The sequence below is a fragment of the Falco peregrinus genome, chromosome 5 (assembly GCF_023634155.1).
Source record: "Falco peregrinus isolate bFalPer1 chromosome 5, bFalPer1.pri, whole genome shotgun sequence".
Classification (NCBI taxonomy): Eukaryota; Metazoa; Chordata; class Aves; order Falconiformes; family Falconidae; genus Falco; species Falco peregrinus.
Window position 1 is genome coordinate 73352781 of NC_073725.1, and position 18004 is coordinate 73370784.

At 45.4% G+C, this 18004-nt stretch overlaps 2 protein-coding genes across 4 annotated transcripts in view; one reads left to right on the forward strand and one right to left on the reverse strand.

Annotated features, from left to right (window-relative positions):
• Positions 1–5: 5 nt before the first annotated feature.
• Positions 6–3724, forward strand: TMEM186 (transmembrane protein 186). 2 transcript variants are annotated; one of them, XM_055806206.1, is made up of 3 exons: positions 6–105; positions 1073–1716; positions 3187–3724. In XM_055806206.1, the coding sequence occupies exons 1-3, from the start codon at positions 97–99 to the stop codon at positions 3200–3202; spliced, it is 669 nt and encodes a 222-aa protein (XP_055662181.1). In that variant the 5' UTR covers positions 6–96; the 3' UTR covers positions 3203–3724. The 2 variants fall into 2 exon arrangements, with proteins under 2 accessions (XP_055662181.1, XP_055662180.1); XM_055806205.1 differs by lacking the exon at positions 3187–3724 and having other exon boundaries at positions 1073–2721.
• Positions 3418–18004, reverse strand: part of ABAT (4-aminobutyrate aminotransferase) — a 57503-nt gene continuing 42916 nt past the window's right edge. For both annotated transcript variants that reach the window (XM_055806200.1, XM_005244114.4), the window contains exons 7-16: positions 15060–15140; positions 14459–14551; positions 13999–14061; positions 12238–12301; positions 11384–11532; positions 10583–10720; positions 9164–9331; positions 8301–8447; positions 6915–7026; positions 3418–5601 (exon numbers count right to left, since the gene is read on the reverse strand). In XM_055806200.1, coding sequence (XP_055662175.1) covers positions 5480–5601; positions 6915–7026; positions 8301–8447; positions 9164–9331; positions 10583–10720; positions 11384–11532; positions 12238–12301; positions 13999–14061; positions 14459–14551; positions 15060–15140 — 1137 coding nt within the window. In that variant the 3' untranslated portion in view covers positions 3418–5479. The remainder of the gene's footprint in view (positions 5602–6914; positions 7027–8300; positions 8448–9163; positions 9332–10582; positions 10721–11383; positions 11533–12237; positions 12302–13998; positions 14062–14458; positions 14552–15059; positions 15141–18004) is intronic.

Below are 18004 nucleotides of genomic sequence, written 5' to 3' on the forward strand. Positions count from 1 at the left end.
CGGGCGGCGGGAGCGGGACCGCGGGGGCCGCCGGGAAACAGGGGGTGCCGCCCCCTCCCGCCCTGCCGCGCGGCGGGGGAACGGGTCGGCGCGGCCATGGCGGCGGTAAGCGGGGCGGGCGGCGGCTCGGGGGTCTCTGCTGCCGGGGGACCTGCGACCGGCCCGGCCCTGCGGCCCTTCCCCGGGCGGGCGCGGCGGAGCGGAGCGGGGCCGCCCGTGAGGCGCAGGCAGCGCGGCTGAGGCCGCGGCCGTCTCAGGGCAGCTGAGGGAGGGCGGCGCGCGGCGCCTCAGGAGTGGGCGCGGGCGGACGGGCCGAGGGGGGAGGCGGGGGGGGGGGGCGGGGCTGGGGACCGGCCGGAGGGATGCGGGGGGAACCGGGGCCAGGGGCGGACCGGGGCCGGCTAGGCGGGCACCGGGGCAGCAGCATCTCTACCCGCCGCGCTGGGCCGCCCGCCTGCTGTGGCCCCCGCGGCCCGGGCCCTCGAGTGATGGCGGCCCCTGCCCCGCGCCCGTCACCGTGGCGGTCGGCCCCGTGGCGCCTCCCCGCACAGGCCGGCTCGGCAGCGCAGGAGGTCCCTTTCGTCTCTTGTGCAGGTTCCTAACGCGCGGTCCCTGTTTCGGTGCTGCTCATGCTCTGTGCCTCTTTGCTGTGCATAGTCCGCTTTGTTCCCCGACGTTGCTGTTTAGGTGGGTTATTTAACGTTTCACCGATTTCACTGGCCAGCAGCCCCAGACTCTCTTACCCTCTTGGCGTAGAAGCAACCCGTAGTGCTGGTGCTTTCACTTTGGTGTTGGTCAAAAGAAGAGAGGCAGGGGTTGCTGTAAGCTTGCCTTCGGGAAGCTAACTTTGGTACCGGCCGTATTGCCAAAAGTGTTTTCCCTCTTCAGCTGCAGGGAGCCATGCAAGCGTGAGCAGCAGTTTCCTGACATAATGCTAGTTTTCAAATACAAGGTTACAGTGAGCTGGGGCTTATGCTTACTGTCATTAGGTGCCGAAGGAACAGATTCTGAGCTAAATGATTCAGTTATAAAGAAGACTCAAGTGATGACCTGTGGGAATATTCCTTTACAGGCTAGGCTCTGCAGCATTAGGACTGAAGTCTGCATGGCACCGTTGTTTGGGAGATGTCTACAAAACAAGCTCTGGACAAGGTCATGGAGGAAGGAAGATGCTCGCCCACCCTGCCTTTTTGGTACATGGGAATGTTTGCACTCGCAAAAACAGCGATTTCATGGTGTTAGTAATTACCTGGGGAGACAGCGAGAGCCACCTGTGCGTCTGTGCCACTTGGGCCCTGCTGCCATGGTCCAACAAAAGGCTATGGATAAGAAGGCAGAAGAGTTCAAGCTGGTCTACAGGTTTCCATGGATTAAATACTGCAAGGTGCTGTCCAGACTGAAGCTGTTACAGACTGCCACCACCATGGTCACTCTGCCTCCCATCTGCTACCTCTATCTGCAAGACCAGGTTTCTCTGAATATCCTCTTATATACAACTGGCATTGCATTCTTTGCTGGTGCAATGTTGTATGGTATGAGCTACTTTTTCAGACGAATTATTGGATTGATCTACTTAAATGAAACTGGCCATACTGTCAGAGTGGCCCACTTGACATTTTGGGGAAGGCGGAATGACATTTACTGTCCCATAGAGACGGTGATGACTTTGGATGAAGTTGGAGATAGCAAGGGGGAGCTACTTCTGCAGTTCAAACGGTATAATAGTACAGATATTTTATACTTTACAATTAAGTTTGGCCAGATTGTAGACAGACAGAAGTTTACTCAGATATTTGGAGAACTTAAGTGATACAGCAGGTAGTTTCCAGTGATTTTCCTTGTTGCATGTTGTGCTTATTCTTCTGCAAAAGTTCAGTTAGTTTGCCAAACCAACATACTTCTGTCATTTTCCTATGCAAACCCTGCTGGTAAGTGCACTTGGTGTAGGAAGTAGCAATGGTAAAAAAAAATCCCCAGATTAAATATCTTTGCAACTGGTTTATGGTGTGGGCAGCATCTCTTGGTGTTGGATAGTGATGTGTGCGGTGCGCTGTTGCCAGCAGCTCTGAGTCTAAACTGCCCTGCCTGGAATGTGCAGGAGGCAGCCGAATTACCGATCCTGACCCTGTTTCAGCTGCCCCTTGGGTGGGTTTGAAACAGGAAAAACTCTTGAAGTGAAATGCAGTAACTCTGCCAGAGCTTCTTCACTTTAAATTAATTGGTTTTTTTAGTGAATTTTAGGTTGACTGGGAAGCCTCTTGAAATTAAAACTTGTCTCACGCATACATACTCGTGCATTCATGATACTGCGCGAGCTAGGAAGAGTGATATCTAATGCTGTAGGGGGAAGGGGGGGCTCTCTTGGCAAGGTCTTCCAGGATGTGAACATAACTAGGCAAAACAAAGGTGCATGTTGCAAGACACATCATTTGGCTGTGAGGGTAAGTTAAAGACTGGGACAGCATTCCAGGAGCCTCTCATAGAAACTGCTTTCCCACTGGAATCAAGGAAGAACACTCCTAAACTGTGGTGCTGTGAATTACAGGGACAGCCTGTGATCCCTTGTTCCGTTTGGATCCTAGTGATCATCTTGACAATTTGGAACTACTTGTCCTTCTTTGCATCTATTCATGTTTGTGCTGCTTTCGTATGTATAAATGACACTTAGTCAATGCTGTAACACTTGAGTTGCAAGAACTTCAGTAAATGTTACCAGAACTACCTTGGATTATGTGAATTAAGCAGTATTCTGTGAAGATTACCACATAACCTGGGAAACGAAACAAGTCATCTGTATCCCTTGATGTGTTTACCCATTTGGGCGTTATCCGAACATCAACAGTTCTGTTGCCAAATACCCTTTCTACTCCCTACTGCCCCAGTCTGGGTTTACCTAAAATGAAACAAAAAAAGGAAAGACACCTACAGTCTGTGTTGGATTAAGTCTGAAAATATGTGTACTTTGTGTTCTGTTGAACTTGCAGGGTTGATCACCTCAGCACCCATGTCTATGAAGGACAGTGGTCTTACTATGTGGTGTTAGTGTAAATTCTCCTTTTCCAAAACCTCGGTAGAAATAAGGAGCAGGATTTAAACCCGAGAAAGAATCAAACCTGATCACTTGCAACACATACAACTTTTTAGGAATTGTCAAAAGCAAGTTAATGCCTTACACTGCTCTTCTAGCTGTTACCTCACCTGAAACTGGCAAATAAACTGGCCCTCACCAACACGGGAACTTGGGAGCATTCCTTTCCCTGGTTCTTCCTCACGTGTATCGACACCTCTGTGGCTTGGTGGATCAGCAGATGCAAGTAAGTAAAACTGCCACTGCTAACCCTGATTAACTGTTCATTTAATGTTTTAAATGATTCACTTAGGCATGTACTAAGTGTAAAATGAAAAGCCCTGGAGAAGTTCAATTATAAATATTTTATTTAAGAATATTGATTACACATGAGATGTCATTTGTTATGAATCTGTGTACAGTTACTACTTACACCATGAAGTGTAGTTAAGTATTTGTTTAAACATTTATTTGGCACTGTCCACAGGATGCTGTAAACAATATTAACTTTATATGCTTCAGCTGCAGTGCTTTATGTTTTCTCTAACATGATTTCATCAACATGTTTTACACAAGTATACAGTTACTGAGTGTCAGTAAAAATTATAAAAACACCTAGAGTATTCATAATAAAAGTGAAGATGTGGTAAGAATTCAGATTACTGGACCTTTGCTTCTGTAAAAGTACAAGACTCGCTAGAGACATTTACTAAAACTACTGCACTGATATGTTGAGCAAACTAATTCCCAAAATGCTGTCAAATACAGTTCTCAGTTTGACTTTCTTCTTGCTGATAATACGCTTATGAGGACAGCAATGACAATGAGGTTTTGTTGAACACCAATTTACCAGTCTTTCCTCCAGATTTCTACAACTGCTGTTCAAAAACCTGCTCAGGTTCTGACCAGCTGGTACCAGGATTCTGGTTTCTGCAGAGAGGTTTACAGAAATCCCCTTACTTTTAAGCTAGCGGAAGTGAGTGTACTTGAGTTTCCCTGAACCAGCACTCAAAAAAATTAAATGGGGAAACCACAATTAACACTTCTCCAAGCAGCTAAGAAACTTCCACATTTTGGTAACTGTATTAAACACGTAAATCTTTTAACTGCTCTGTCTCTTACTATGTACTTGAAAATTGTGGTCAGATCCTAATAGGGTGACCGTAACGTCCACTGTGGTCCCTGCTTTTTGGTGCAAACATAGTTAAACTTGGCAAGCAAAATCCAGATGCTTGCTAGCCAAGAGACTGGAAAAAAGAGGTACAAGACCTAGTTCAAGTCAGCCTTAAGTAAAGGGACATCCAAAACAGTTCTCTGAGGAGAAACAAATTCCATCGACTGTTGACACTTCTTTGGATCCTGGGGCTTTCTAGATCTCTGAAATACCAAGGACTTAGCATAAACTATTAAAACAAGAAAAGGATTACTTTGCATTATAAATGTGCAGTTGGGACTTGGCCTTCACTGTAGTGGCTCTGATGTCAAGTAAGGGCTAAGATCAAGCAGTTCTGCTGTAGTTTAAAAAAACAGCTCAAGCAGAACTTGTAGTAGATAAATTAATGGCTATTGTGTGTTATGGCCAAACAGTAAAATAATCTCAAATCATTCAAGATTGCTGACAGAGGTGGAAGTGACATGCTTTGCATGATTCTCTAAGCTTTGTCAAATTACATACTTCAGGTTATAGTTTTCTCTGTACAACTCTGATTGTAAGAGAAATCAGATGTTTTAAAATCCAGGATGAGGAAAAAAGTTCTTCAGTCCCACTTAAGAGCGCCGCCCGTGTGGCTGAGCGCGTCAGTGCCACTGCAGCGGTACGTGTAGGCTGAAGGCTGGGCACAGCGTAGCTGATGGCATCCTGATCCCGCTGCTGTGGCAGGCGTCTGTATGCAAGGGAATAAAGCTGGAAATTACTCTGTCAAATACTGTACTTGGCAGTGGTGGAAAGCAGAGCTTTCCTCAAAACACCAATTTCATTCCAGCTACCACTAGAGAATGGCGTTTTCTGCACGGCAGGCACGTGGCTGTGTTGTGCCATACTTGCTGCCTCTGGGCACGGGGGTAAACCTGGGGTCACCTGCGAAAACAGACTCTGCCAGGTCATATTTAGACAATCAAATAATCAGGGCCATGAACGTAGAGAGGACTCTGCAGTTAATATGACCCAAGCCAGAAGACGGAGGGCCACAGCTTCTACAAATGCACAGTGTGGGACAGTGGCATGTACCTGCTGGTGACCAGTACCAATGCTCTGCCTGGGTCCAGTCTGTGTGGAGCAGCTTGCCTTGGGCAGGATTACAGACAGAACACAAACCTTAGTTTATGACTTTACACTTATCTTGTAAGTAGAGAAGACATGAATTAATGCAAACTAATTTCATAATCAGCTGTTCTGTGTGAGGGAGCTGCTTTTTACTTGAAGTTTGCTAAGATATCACTGAAAATGTTCAGGAAGAGGTGCGCATGGTGATCTTTGAAGATCAGCGTTGGACGGAAACGAATCGATCTGTCGCCACAGCCTCCCAGCACCACACCTAAACCAAGAGCAGAACGGGTCCTCTGGTCATTTCCATTTTTGCCAAATACCCAGAAAACACAGCCCTCCCGACAAGGTTCAGCTCACTGCAGAGGCCCAACAGATGCTCCCCCAGCCACTGCCAACCACAAGATGCTACAGCACGTAGTCATTGCTGCAAAGGGGCCTCAAGCTTCACAGCAACTTAGAACACTGGGGGTGCCTGTGGCTGTTCTGTAAAACAGGTGGAGTGCTGGGACTAATCCCAGCAGCGGTGCAAGGACTCCATCCAGCGGAGAGCTCGGACAGCGTCTGAGGCTTCAGAGCTGCAATACCCTGATGGTTAAGTACCTCACTGCCAGAACGAGCAAGACACAGCACGTTTCTTTGCAATTTTGTTTTTAAACTACTTTGGTTTTCATTACAAAAAGTTAAAAATATCTCAGTGCTGGCAAACTTCTTCCTGCAGTACTTTAAATGCATAGTTTTGTTAGGTTTTTTCACCCCCAAATCTTAAAAACTTAATTCTTTGAAATAGCTGTGGGCAATAAAAATCCATACCATTGAGCTGAGCTTACCTTGCCTCTACGCATAGCCTTGGTTTACCATGAAACAAACCACTTGCCTTCTCTCCCTGCTGACTTAGTTTCCAAGAACAAAAAATATCAGTGTCTCTTACACTGTAAAATTTTGGTTTCAAAATAGTTCACAAGCATCATGCCTGCTTCTTTCAAGAGGTATGAGCAACAGCAGCAAACCCAGGGCCTACATGCAGTTAGATTCAACAAGAATGTTAGGTAGGCTTCAGATCACAAGGCTCCCCTCCCAATACCTGCGCTTGTCTACAGCTGGGTGAGGATTCTGGAGTAAGAGAGGGATGTAGCTGTAGGTCTGTGCCCTTTTTTGGCAACTCGTTATTTCATTATTAGGTATCCCATAGAATTCACAGCTCTGTGTTTTCCTGAGTGACAGTTATATTAACTTCTAATTTTCCTCAGCTGTGTCGAGAAATAAGCCATGCCTGGGTGCACTTCAATTCACTGCAGAGGAATAGGAAAGTGTTGTTGCAAAAACTCATGCCCTGCGTAGATCTCTTCAGTAATGTCAGACCTATAGAGAACAGTCAACGTTCACACCATGCAACGGTCTGGTCTGATGTCTCTGAAAACGCAAGTCTTGCCAGAAAAGTCTAAATACAGCTTTGATCATAATTTCACTCTTGTCCTCTGCTATTGTAGTACACGTACGCCATACAAAAAAGGAAAACGTACAGCATTACGTGTGTGCCCTTTGGCATTTGAAGTTAATACACACGCACACAAACTTTCTTACCTTTGTTTCTGGCTATTGTAATCAACTTGTTTCTAGTTGCATCATTTGGAGTGTCAAACGAACAGAATGTTCCTCTTCCTCTCACTCTGCTGATGAGATGGGGGTAACGAGCCTGCAAAGAGAGGCGAGCAGGTATGCATGGCAGCTGCTGCAGCAGAGGGCACCCGGCAGCACTGCCAGGCTCTGCCACCTGCAGACCTGCCGCCTCCGGCCTGGTGGAGCGGAGCTGTGGCACAGGCTCGTTTCTCACATAAACTTGTGTCCCGCTCCCCTTCCTGACACAGGTCCGAACAGCCACGGGCTGCAGAGCCCACAGCAGGCAGGTGCTCTCCTCACAAAGCAGGAAACGAGAATCAATTTACGCCCCTTTTTGAGACTCCCGAAGCAAGTGTAGAGCACCTTGCATCTAATGTGCGCTTCAGAAAACCTGAGCATAAATAATCCGGAATGGGGCTAGAGGCCAGCTCGTTCTTAGGCTGTGCTAAGGTGCTTGCTAGTATTAGCTGCTTCACTTACTATCAGTTGCAATCCTCATCTTGTATAAGAATAACCTTTTTTGGATGGTGCTAGTTGTACTCTGGCCCTCCAAAGCATGAAGATTGTAATTGTCTCTGTTCTGCCTGCTACGGCTTGAAGCTGTGGAGGGAGCAGAGACACTATTTGGTTTTGTCCTGCACAAGACCCCTTCTGGGAGGTGAGCAGCTGCGAGCGTACCCTTAAATGCCTGTGATTTTCCCTCTCACGTAGGGCTCCACAGTTAAAGCTGTGAGGAATTTCCATTAGTCAAGGGAGGGAGAGCTACAGTTTTCTTGTGTCAACAGCCCAACAGCATCATAACAAAATACAAAAGCACTTTCCTTTAAAAGGAACTTTCAGGACAAGGAAATGGTAGCTGCTTGTGCTGCCAGAGCCTTCCAGCAAAACAACGTAACTAGCTGCAGCTCACACCTTCAGATATTTAGGGGGTCGCTCTCTTGGGTTAAGCTGTACAAACCCAGCATTCTTAAGCCAGTAAGTTTATGTCAATTCCAAATGGGACAGCTACACGGGCTTGCACTGAAGTATCTAAACCAGGGGCCCTCAAACTACGGCCCGTGGGCTGGATATGACCCCCCACGGTCCTCAATCCGGCCCCCGGTATTTACAGACACCACCACCCCCAACCCCCCGCTAGGGGTTGGGAGGGGAAACGAAGCAGCCGCAGATGACCTCCCGCCACTTCATCCGCGCGCCGGCCCCCTGTTTAAAAAGTTTGAGGACCCCTGGTATAAACTGGCAAGTTACGGTTATGGTCTGGTCCCCAGCTGGAGTTCCTCAGCCCAAGTGTTTAAATTGGATGAGGTCAGATCCTACCCGACCAGCAAACCCCTCCTTCCAGGTGCTTACCTGTAAATCCAGCAGCCCAGTCAGCAGAGCTTTCCCGGCGTGGGTTGCATTGTTTAGAAGGTCTTCTCTCTTTATAACCTTAATGACTTCAGCAAGCATGAGGTTCTTGGATGGATCTCCAAGCCAGGTGTTAAAAATTCGATAGGGCTTGGGAAAGGGTGGAAAGAGTTGTGGAACATGTCAACAGGCAAATCACTACCATAAAGAAAAGCAAGTCATCAAACTGGTAGCGCAAATATCTGCTGTATGAAAAATCTCATCTGGTGTATGAAAAAAATCTCACTAATCTCATAACGCCCCCTTTTTTTTTTCAGAAACAAAGGGCAACTACTTTATGCTACAAATGTAGTGCAATCTGTCTTGCTGCTCTGCCATTTCACTGAAACATGGCTAGAGATGACACGGAGACAAGTATCATCCATACAGGTTTTACATTCAAGCTTTAGGTTCTCCCCCTTAATTATTTTTTTTCCCATTTATTACATCTAAATGTCATTAATGAGAAGAAATCTTGCTGACAAAATCCATAATGCTGACACACAAGCTCTGAGGATACCCAAGGTGCCCTAGAGAAAAAGACATTGGTTTGTGGTTGGATTTTGTACTGAGGGTTAGTTCATCAGGCTAAACCAGTTCTCTGTCCCTCCCATCAGCTTTACGACCCTTGTGGCTGACAGCAACTGGAATAAAAGTGAAGCAGCAACAACTTTTGTGCAAGCACAAAGCAAGTATCTGTGAAACAGCAGCTCCATCGAGCTGAGCCTGTGTTACTGAAGGCAGGCCTGTCTCTTCCATGGACATTATGGTTACCCATGAACGTGTCACCAACTAGCACAGAGTTCAAGTTTCATTGAAAATCTTACAGCGTTTGGCCTGAACTCCTCTTTGTGGAAAAATCCTCCTGTCATCATCTTCTTACTGAACGTTACCACATCAGCTGGGTCATCCAGGCCCCAGTGTTCATGTGCCCAGAATTTTCCTGTGCAGCCGCCTCCCGTCTGCACCTCATCCACCAAGAACGCACAGCCATGCTGCGGGGATAGATGTGAAGAGCAGGGAATGTGAGTCCTCACTTCCGAATCAAAAATACCTCCCGTAGCGAATAGATAAATACAAGCCTGTTACATGCAAGATCCCTGCTCCCTCACCCTCCACCGCTCCAAATCTCCCCTCCTCAAGCCCCGTACCAACACCACTCACTGTGCCTTAGATTTCACAATTACAAATTCAGCTATTTTTTCAGAAAGACACTAGAAACTTATTTTCTACCTAAATTCACAAAGCACATGTTTTTATATAGTCTTAAACATTTCTAGAGGATACCTGAAAACATCTGGGAGGAGTCTGGGTGACATTTTGTGTGGCACAAAGGCAATACCAATACCCTTCTGTCTAGGGGCCTAAAATGATCCTGGAAGAGCTGCCTTTTCAGACCAGCCTGCTGGAAGAGCTACTCACTTTATGTGGCAATGTGGGCTTTTGTAATGTGAAGGAGTATTTTGTTGAAACTTTGGGACAGGGAGATCAGGCCATATGATATTGTAATTAAAAACAATTGGTAAATACTTTTTGCAGCATCTCACGTTAGCCAGGGCAAACCTTTTCATTTCACTGTATTTACTCTTATCACCCTGGCACGAGCAGCTGTTAACAATAGGAGAAGCTGCTGCTTCTCATGGCAGAACAGAATTTTCCAAATGTCACCCATGCTCTTCTCTGTCAGCACACAAATGTTTTGAGGGTTAAAAAAGCTCAGAGTAGGTATTATTGAGGGGAGTGCTTCTAAACAGGTAACTTCACACTCCCAAGTATCAAGACATCTGTTCTTTTCATTCTTATATTGGAACATCAGCGCTATGGCTGGACTCAATTTGTATTTCAGCTTTTTTTTGCAACTAAAACCAAGCATGTCAACAAAAAATGACCCTTTTCCAAACCCGCCTCTTCTGAAATTGTTTGAACCCCCTCAACAAATTTAAATCATCATTTAAAGAACACTACTGCAAAATCCATAGTTAACGAATTACGAGTAATTTCTCTCTCAGACAGTAGAAGAAAATTTACCAGACTGAGGAAACCACTAGGTGTGCATCGAATGGAAGAGAAAACTGCGCGGACGAGGGCTGCTTGTATCTGAACACAAGTATGTAACTACCCCAGCTGCTAGTGAGGAGGCCTGGGAAGCTCCCAGAGTGCCTGGGCAGGGCGGCTGGCCCCTGCAGACAGGAAGAAGTATTTGCATGTTTAGCTACCACTGAGCAAACACTGAAATATTTTACTACCTTTCTGGCAATATCTCGTAGCTTTCTGAAGAAGTCATCTGAAGCGTGGTTGTCCCCTCCCTCTGACTGGATGGGTTCTACAATGATTCCAGCCACAATCTTCTTCTTTTTCCTGTACTTTACAATCAGGTCTTCCACCTGGAAATCACACATTTATGGTACATTCTCCTTTCAGACCATTCACAAATTTACTCCCAGAAAGATTAAATCTTAGCAACAGAACTTCAGCTTTTCGTAGACATCTCTGGCTAAAAGGTGTCAGGAAGCACAAGGAATTAACAAGCAGTTCCTCCAGCATTTAACACTGCCCTCTTCTTCCTGAAAAATGCCTCAGTTTAAGTTGTATCCTAACCACACTGTAACTAGTTGCACGTTTATCTACAATGGTGTGAAAGCTCTAGCACATTTCAGCTGAAAGTCTGGTGGAAACCGCTGTAGCTTGCTATGCCAGGCAGCTACCACAAAAAAGCTGAAAAACTCGAAATCCTGTTACAGGATCTCTGCAGAGGGTTGTACACCCGCGCTCTCCCTTGGCAGCCAAGTTCACTGTGATACAATGAACTTGCCCTGCGTGTGAAATTGCACTGTGGCACGATCCATGTAGAGCCCTAGTTCGCAGTGAGCTGGCTGTTCTTCTGAAAGGCAGGGACAAACCTCGGACCGTAAACAACCGTGAATGCTGTTTTAATCACATGTTGTTCCAATCCCTGAAAACATTCTTTTAGTGAAAAGCAGCTAATCCTACTGACTATTCATTATTTCAAAACAAAACCAAGAGAAAGCTGCCAGTGAATTTTTTACCTCCTCTAAACAACGGGCTTCTTCCTGTTGATTCTCTTTCACAAAGTCTTCCAGAGGATACTTCAGCCTTGGAAATGGAGCAATAGGCCAGTCCAGCGATGGAATGTCCAACTTATGAATGGCTTTAGAGTGAGTTGTAGCTAAGCAACCTAAACCCAGAAAAGCAACAACTGAAATAATACCTGTCTAGGAAAAATACAGGAAAAAAGCTACCAAGAGGTAAACAACTGCCCAACACCAGGACTGTAGAATTCTTTTAATTGCTCTATGTTTTCACTTTATTTTCTGAAAAACTGGGTAACTGGATTTAGTCAAGCTTAAGTGGATTGCTCTAGCGTTCAAGCATCAGTTTCCACATGCGCTGTTTCAGAAGAACAGGAGAACCTCTTGTTCCCCTGAACAGGTTGCTCAGATGAGATGGGTTTCACCTGCCCAAAGACAACTGCTCACAAAGCCCAGAATTACAGCGCTCTGGGGTAACGTGTTTAGAACAGGGATTGAGCTGATACAAAATGGTAAAAATTAGTGACATACTGTTTGTCTGTTGTGGTGCTTTTACCCCCAGAGTTAAATTTTTAGCAGTATAGACAGGAAACCTTGGATTCAGAATGAAAATGAGAGACCTTCTGAAAACCTGTTTTTTAAAAAAAAGTAAAATTTATTCCCACTTTCATTCAAATATTTTGTTTCAGTACTGGGGGGAGCTTCCAAGGCAAACTAATAAACCTACAGTTTCTCCACTGGAACGATCTAAGGAGAAAAACGACTTCTCAGGAACTACAGCGAGGTGACAGCTTACTGCGCAGCCGAGAGGAGGCAAGGGCAGGGGCGGTGTGGCCAGCAGTGCTTCTTACCCAGGGTCCTTCCGTGGAAGCCGCCCATGAAGGAGAGCATGGCGTAGTCGGGGCAGCCGGGGGGCTGCAAGCAGAGCAGACAGGCCGGCGGTCAGCAGGCGGTGCCGGGGCAGGTGGCCCTGCCGCCCGCGCAGCTGCCTGGCGCAACCCAGACACAAGCCCACGGCCAGAGCACAGCAGGATAGCTGGAGCCAAGCTGCTGCCGCTCACAGCATGCCAATCAGCTTCCTCTCCAATCATCAGGCACCACAAATTGTTACAGTTACCCATTTAAACAAATGCATTTGTCATCCCCTACCTGACCTCTTAAAATTCATCGTTAATATTAACGAATACTTGGCAATTGATACCATATCATAATACCACTTCACATACAGCTCACACAAAGGCTGAACGTTCAGCGCAATCAGCCTGGTTTGAACGAACTTCAAGCACGTGCGTACGGGGTGGCTGTGCCCAGCTGTGGCACCGGGTGCTCTGCGGGGAGAACTGGGGCTGCCCTGTGCTGGACACCCCATGCATTCCTGGTGACTCGCTGTACCAAGAATGAGAAGGAACCATGACAAAGGACATGCAAACTGTACACTATCTGGAATTTAATAAACGGATCCACTGGGCCTAGTCCCCCAACTCCTCTAAAAATACAAATTCTCTTTATACCTCTCTCGTATCCTGTGAGTGAGAGGATTGTCACCACTTAACACACTCCATGTACACCTTTAGTCTTGTACCCCACACTCAGCTACCGGGTCAAGGCTTCGGTATTTGTAACTGGATTCTGGAGATCCCCTCTGAAACAAGGGCTGGAGCTGCCCTCTCAAATCCATCCCCTCCCCCAACTGTAAAGAGAACTCAGACAATTAGCTCAAAGAGGAATCCTAACGTCTAGACAGCTAAACTTGGACAAAGGCGATCATTAGTTTTACAAGTCTTTGGGCATCTTAGAAAATTCCTGTTCCTTTGGGTCATGATGTGCCATCCTCTTATCTGTGTTGGCACAGCCATCTGTCTGACCATGCCATAAGCAACATCACAGGACTTAAAAAATAATTCTGAAGACAAAAAAAGCAAAAAACCCTTTAAGAACCCTTCTCCTTTTTAAAGCCAAATGAGTTCCCCAATCCCATGGGAATGAAATTAATTGCTTATCGCTACAGAAGTGCCAAAGATCAGGCTGAAACCAGCAGGTCATTCATTTCTAACATGATTATCTCAAAGAAGAGATTAAATACTCTCTTTTCTGCTATTGTTGCATGATAAGATTTGTGACTGGCAAGAACAAGACCACCTTGCTTGAAGGTGAATAGGACTTCAGAGTTTTATCAGCAGCATCTCAATTTCCTCATCCTGCCTACGGTTAGTCAGTCAAATTTTAATCAACCCCTTGATCAGTTTTAAGCTATCAAAATCACAACTTTGGGGTGGGGGGGGGGGTGGGAAGAAAGTCTGTTATTTGTAAACTTGTCCATATATTAATGATCTGGTCTCCATGGAACCATCCGTCACCTGGGCCCCTCTCTAGCATATTATATGTCATGGAAAAAGGGAGATCTTCCCAAGATTCACAACTGGGAAGGATGCAAAAGAATACAAGCAACAGGTCTTGATATTTGTTGAAAGTGGTTTGTAATTCGCCATTTCCTAAATTTAAAAAACTGAGATTCCACTTCGGAGACAGTAATGCCAATTTTTCCTCCCAATCTTCCCTTATAAATCCAAGCCAGTGGCGCATCTGTAGGTGTGGTAAAGAACAAATGTTACCTGGTTAATCATGCAAGATTCCAGTTCCTCTTTTGTGACATTAGTATGGCCCCTCTCCTTGTTCTGGAAAAAAAAATAAAAAAAATAAACAACCACCCAACAGATAGTTTTCCTGTAGTTGTAACTAAGGCATTTATGGCTGCACCACAAATGAGTAACGCTGGTATTTCAAATTTTAAATAGAACCAAAGATGAGACTGACTGTGGCTCTTACATACTGACTGCAATCTGCACTTTCTTTTATTTCCTTTTCTTTATAATTTCTAAAGTTGTGAAAAATAAGTGAAAGCTTAGAAGAACACTTTTTAATAAAGATTTCATACTAGGTTGAATATAAATAACATCATGACCAAGGCAACCTCCAAGGCTTACTTTGTTTTACAGTAACAGTTCTGATTATGAATAAGTTCTCATATCTACATCTAAACCTACAAAAAAAAAATCTTGGTATTTTACTCACTCTGTACCACATAAATATTGCTTTAAAGGCATTTTCATTGGAGCAGGATCCGCAAGACATGGTGATCACCTGTGGCAGGCCCTTAGGAGCCACCTGTCAATGAAGACAGAAAATGACTCCACAATATTAAGCACAAGTATAGTGCAAAGCGATGGTAATACTGATCAGTCCTTAAGGTCCTGAGCTGCGGTGCAATGGGGGACCAGCCATGCCTATGATGAAGAAAGGCAGTTTCAGCTGCAGCTGAGAGGGCTTGACTCAGCTTCTGTCCCAAGAACCTTCAAATTTAAATCAAGACAGAAGCCACTTATTCCACTGTCTCTTATGGAAGCACAGGGAACAGAAATTAGTGAAAACATTTTTTCTCATCAGTTCTTGAATCCAGAACGAAAGAGGCAGTATCTGTGCAGAGCAGATATGTCACCCCCACATTCAGCTGGCAAGTCAGGGAAAAAGGTTTGATCTCATTACATGTACTGGGAAGGCAGGTGGGCAAACAGCTAATCTGTAATGTTCCCTAGTAAAATCCATAGCATCCCTTGACATGCCTGTGTCCCTAAACACAAAACTTAGTAACTCATCACTGCTATCTCAAACTTACTGATAGCAAAGATTCCTTCAGTCTTTCTGCAAAGTTCTCTGGAGGTAAAATCCCTAGAGCAGGTCTGTTGATAAAAGTGCTCTAAAAAGATCAAGGAAGAGAAATTGTTAGGTTTTATGACAATGTGAAAAATATCATGTTGATATCAAGGCAGCCAGAAATTTGTAGTCACAGCACAAGGAGTTTTAAAACCAGGTAATAATATTCATGTCTTGGAATACGTTTGTCTAATCCTTAATACTTTATTCTTGCAGGACACCTTAGAAAAGGTGCATGCTAACTGATACTGACATTGCCTCTTCAGTATTGCCATTTTAGTTGCTCAATCTTAACTTTCCTTATGCACAGGAAATACACTTTAAAATCTTAATTACTTGCCTTCAGTTTGAATAGCTAAATCTAAATTCAGTTAGGATAGCAGCATTTTCTTCCTTACCAAGCTCCAAGACAGACCATTTCAGAATGCTGTGGTTCTAAACATCCTCCACGTACTATTACAACGGGATTTGAAAGAACAAGGCAAAGGTAAACTTAAAGGATAGGGGCTACATCTGAGAAAGATAACATGCAGGGTTCAGCAACGTATCACTATAATAAAATACATTCCTGACAAAGAACGTGTGCACACCGGCATGCTGTCTCCCTCCTAGGCTCCTCTGGCATGTACAGCAACGGGCACTATGGTGAGAAGCTACTCTGTAGGTTATTACTTCACTGCTGAGCAACCACATGCTTATTCAAGCTCAAGAACATTGGCTATGATATATCCAGACACACCGGTGACACTCCTTTCCAGCTGTACTGTTTTCATGAAGGCTGTCGATTTGCCAGTAAGGACTTCCCATTCTAGAGCCCGCAGTCTGCACAGCACCCTTCCCAGCGCACAGCCTGAATTACAGGTACATCCTCTATCGTGCATTACAACAGCAGATTCCTGGCTTCCCAGTTTTCTCCTTACCATTTCCTGATTGACGTCTGACACGGACCAGGAGCCACTGAAGTAGTATTCATGGATGCAATGCAATCTCTCCTAACAGTGGAATTCCATAGCCGACCAGGAAACTACCTGGTTGAACTCGTGTCTGCTTCCCAGATTTTTTTTCTCCAACCATTCCCTTTCTCCGTCTGCCAACAGAACTGAATCTGTGTCGCTGCAAGGGCCTCGGTAATCACAGAAGCAATGACAGGAATACAGCCTTCCCATACCTACGTGGAGGTTACTGAGAAGATGGAGCCAGGCTCCAGGGTCTTCAGTGGGAAGATGAGAAGCGACGAGAAGTCAAACACAAGAGGCACTGACTTGGGTATAAGGAAGAGCTGCTTCACCAGGAAACAGTGAAGCAGTGGAACAGGTGGCCCAAAGAGGCTGTGCAGTCTCCCTCCTTGGGGGTTTTCAAGACCCCAGATAAAGCCCTGAGCAACCTGCTCTGATCTCCCAGCTGACCCTCCTTCAGCAGGAGGTTGGGCAAGAGACCACCTGAGGTCCCTTCCAATGTCAGTTGTCCCATTGGTCCTATGAACCGGCCACATCAGGAGTCACACCTCTGAGAAAGGTATTTTTGGTGGCAGTGAGCAGCAGCTGGGGGAAAGCTGAGCCTGCTGCCCAGGCAGGTTTTTCTGAAGAGCAGCTCTGGAAACCCCCCTGCAGTCCTCCCAGTCCACTCATGGAGATGACTGTCATGTTTATGCAATTAATTTAAATTAAGCGTCACAGATTAAAATTGATTCATCATTGCTTTTAGTCTTTGTAGGTAATCTTACTTGATTCACAATGTGCTACTTTTTATTTTAAATTAAGTTTGCTCAGACAAGGACAAGCTCAATAAATTTCCCAACTGCAAAGCAGCATTATTTGCCCTTTTGGTTGGTTGGTTGGTTGGTTGTTTTCCTTGTTGTAATAAGTCATCACTGAAATTAAACGCTGAGCTTTGATGACCTAAGTCTTTATGGGTCTCCAGAGGGGACAGACTGCCTCCCCCAAAACATTTGTATTTTCAATGTATCTCAAGCTTGCACATTTCTCAGCATCTTTCAATCTTTCTCCTCAATACAAGTACTCATTTATTCAGGTGTGTGGACCACAGCAAGAGGTGTGAGCGGTCACACCATACCCGTAAGAATACTTCATCAGAATTCTTAGGGAAAACCAAACATCACACAAGATACAGCAGAGTATGAGCTAAGACTCTCTAACTTCTTCAAATGGATTCGAAAACATTGTTTCAACAGACTGAAGCTTAAAAAACCCAAATCATAAGCCAGGATGTTACTCACAGACTAACACAAAATTTTTGTTCAGTATGTATGAGAAATCTTACCTGACTTTTTATCTCAGTTTTGAAGTACATTTTCACATAAAGTTAAGAGATACGAGACCATACATTTGTTGTGAATTTGATTATGGGCTGTCACAGTCAATTGACAATATTTGCCATTAGGGAGAAAAGTGCATATTTCTTTCTTTGTTAATGAGATACTCAGTACTGAGAAAAAACAGCACATCGACATCAGGCTGCTGTGGTCTGAAACGAACAGATGCATATTCTGTTCTTTATAGCTGGCTGTAAAGAGGGTACATGGAGCATTACAAACACACCGAACAAAAAATCCCTACAAGAAAACACCGATCCCATCATAAACATTAAACAAGGGCCCCACCTCAGTGTATTACTCAAAAAACGTACCTTCACAATAAAGCTGGCACTTTACCTGCAGTCAGACCCCAGCAGACACTCCTGTCTGCAGGAGCGCTGGGCTCGGCACTGCCAGAGTGACCCCCTGCCCATGCTGAGCGCCCCGCAAGCCTGCCCGGCAGCCGAGGCGCGGGCAGCACGGATCGGGAGGTTTCGTGCCACCCTCTCCACCGAGATAGCGCAGATTGCAGAAACTGGCACAGGGTACAGACCAGTAACGTCTCCCATGGTCACATGTGGGAGAGAGGGGTC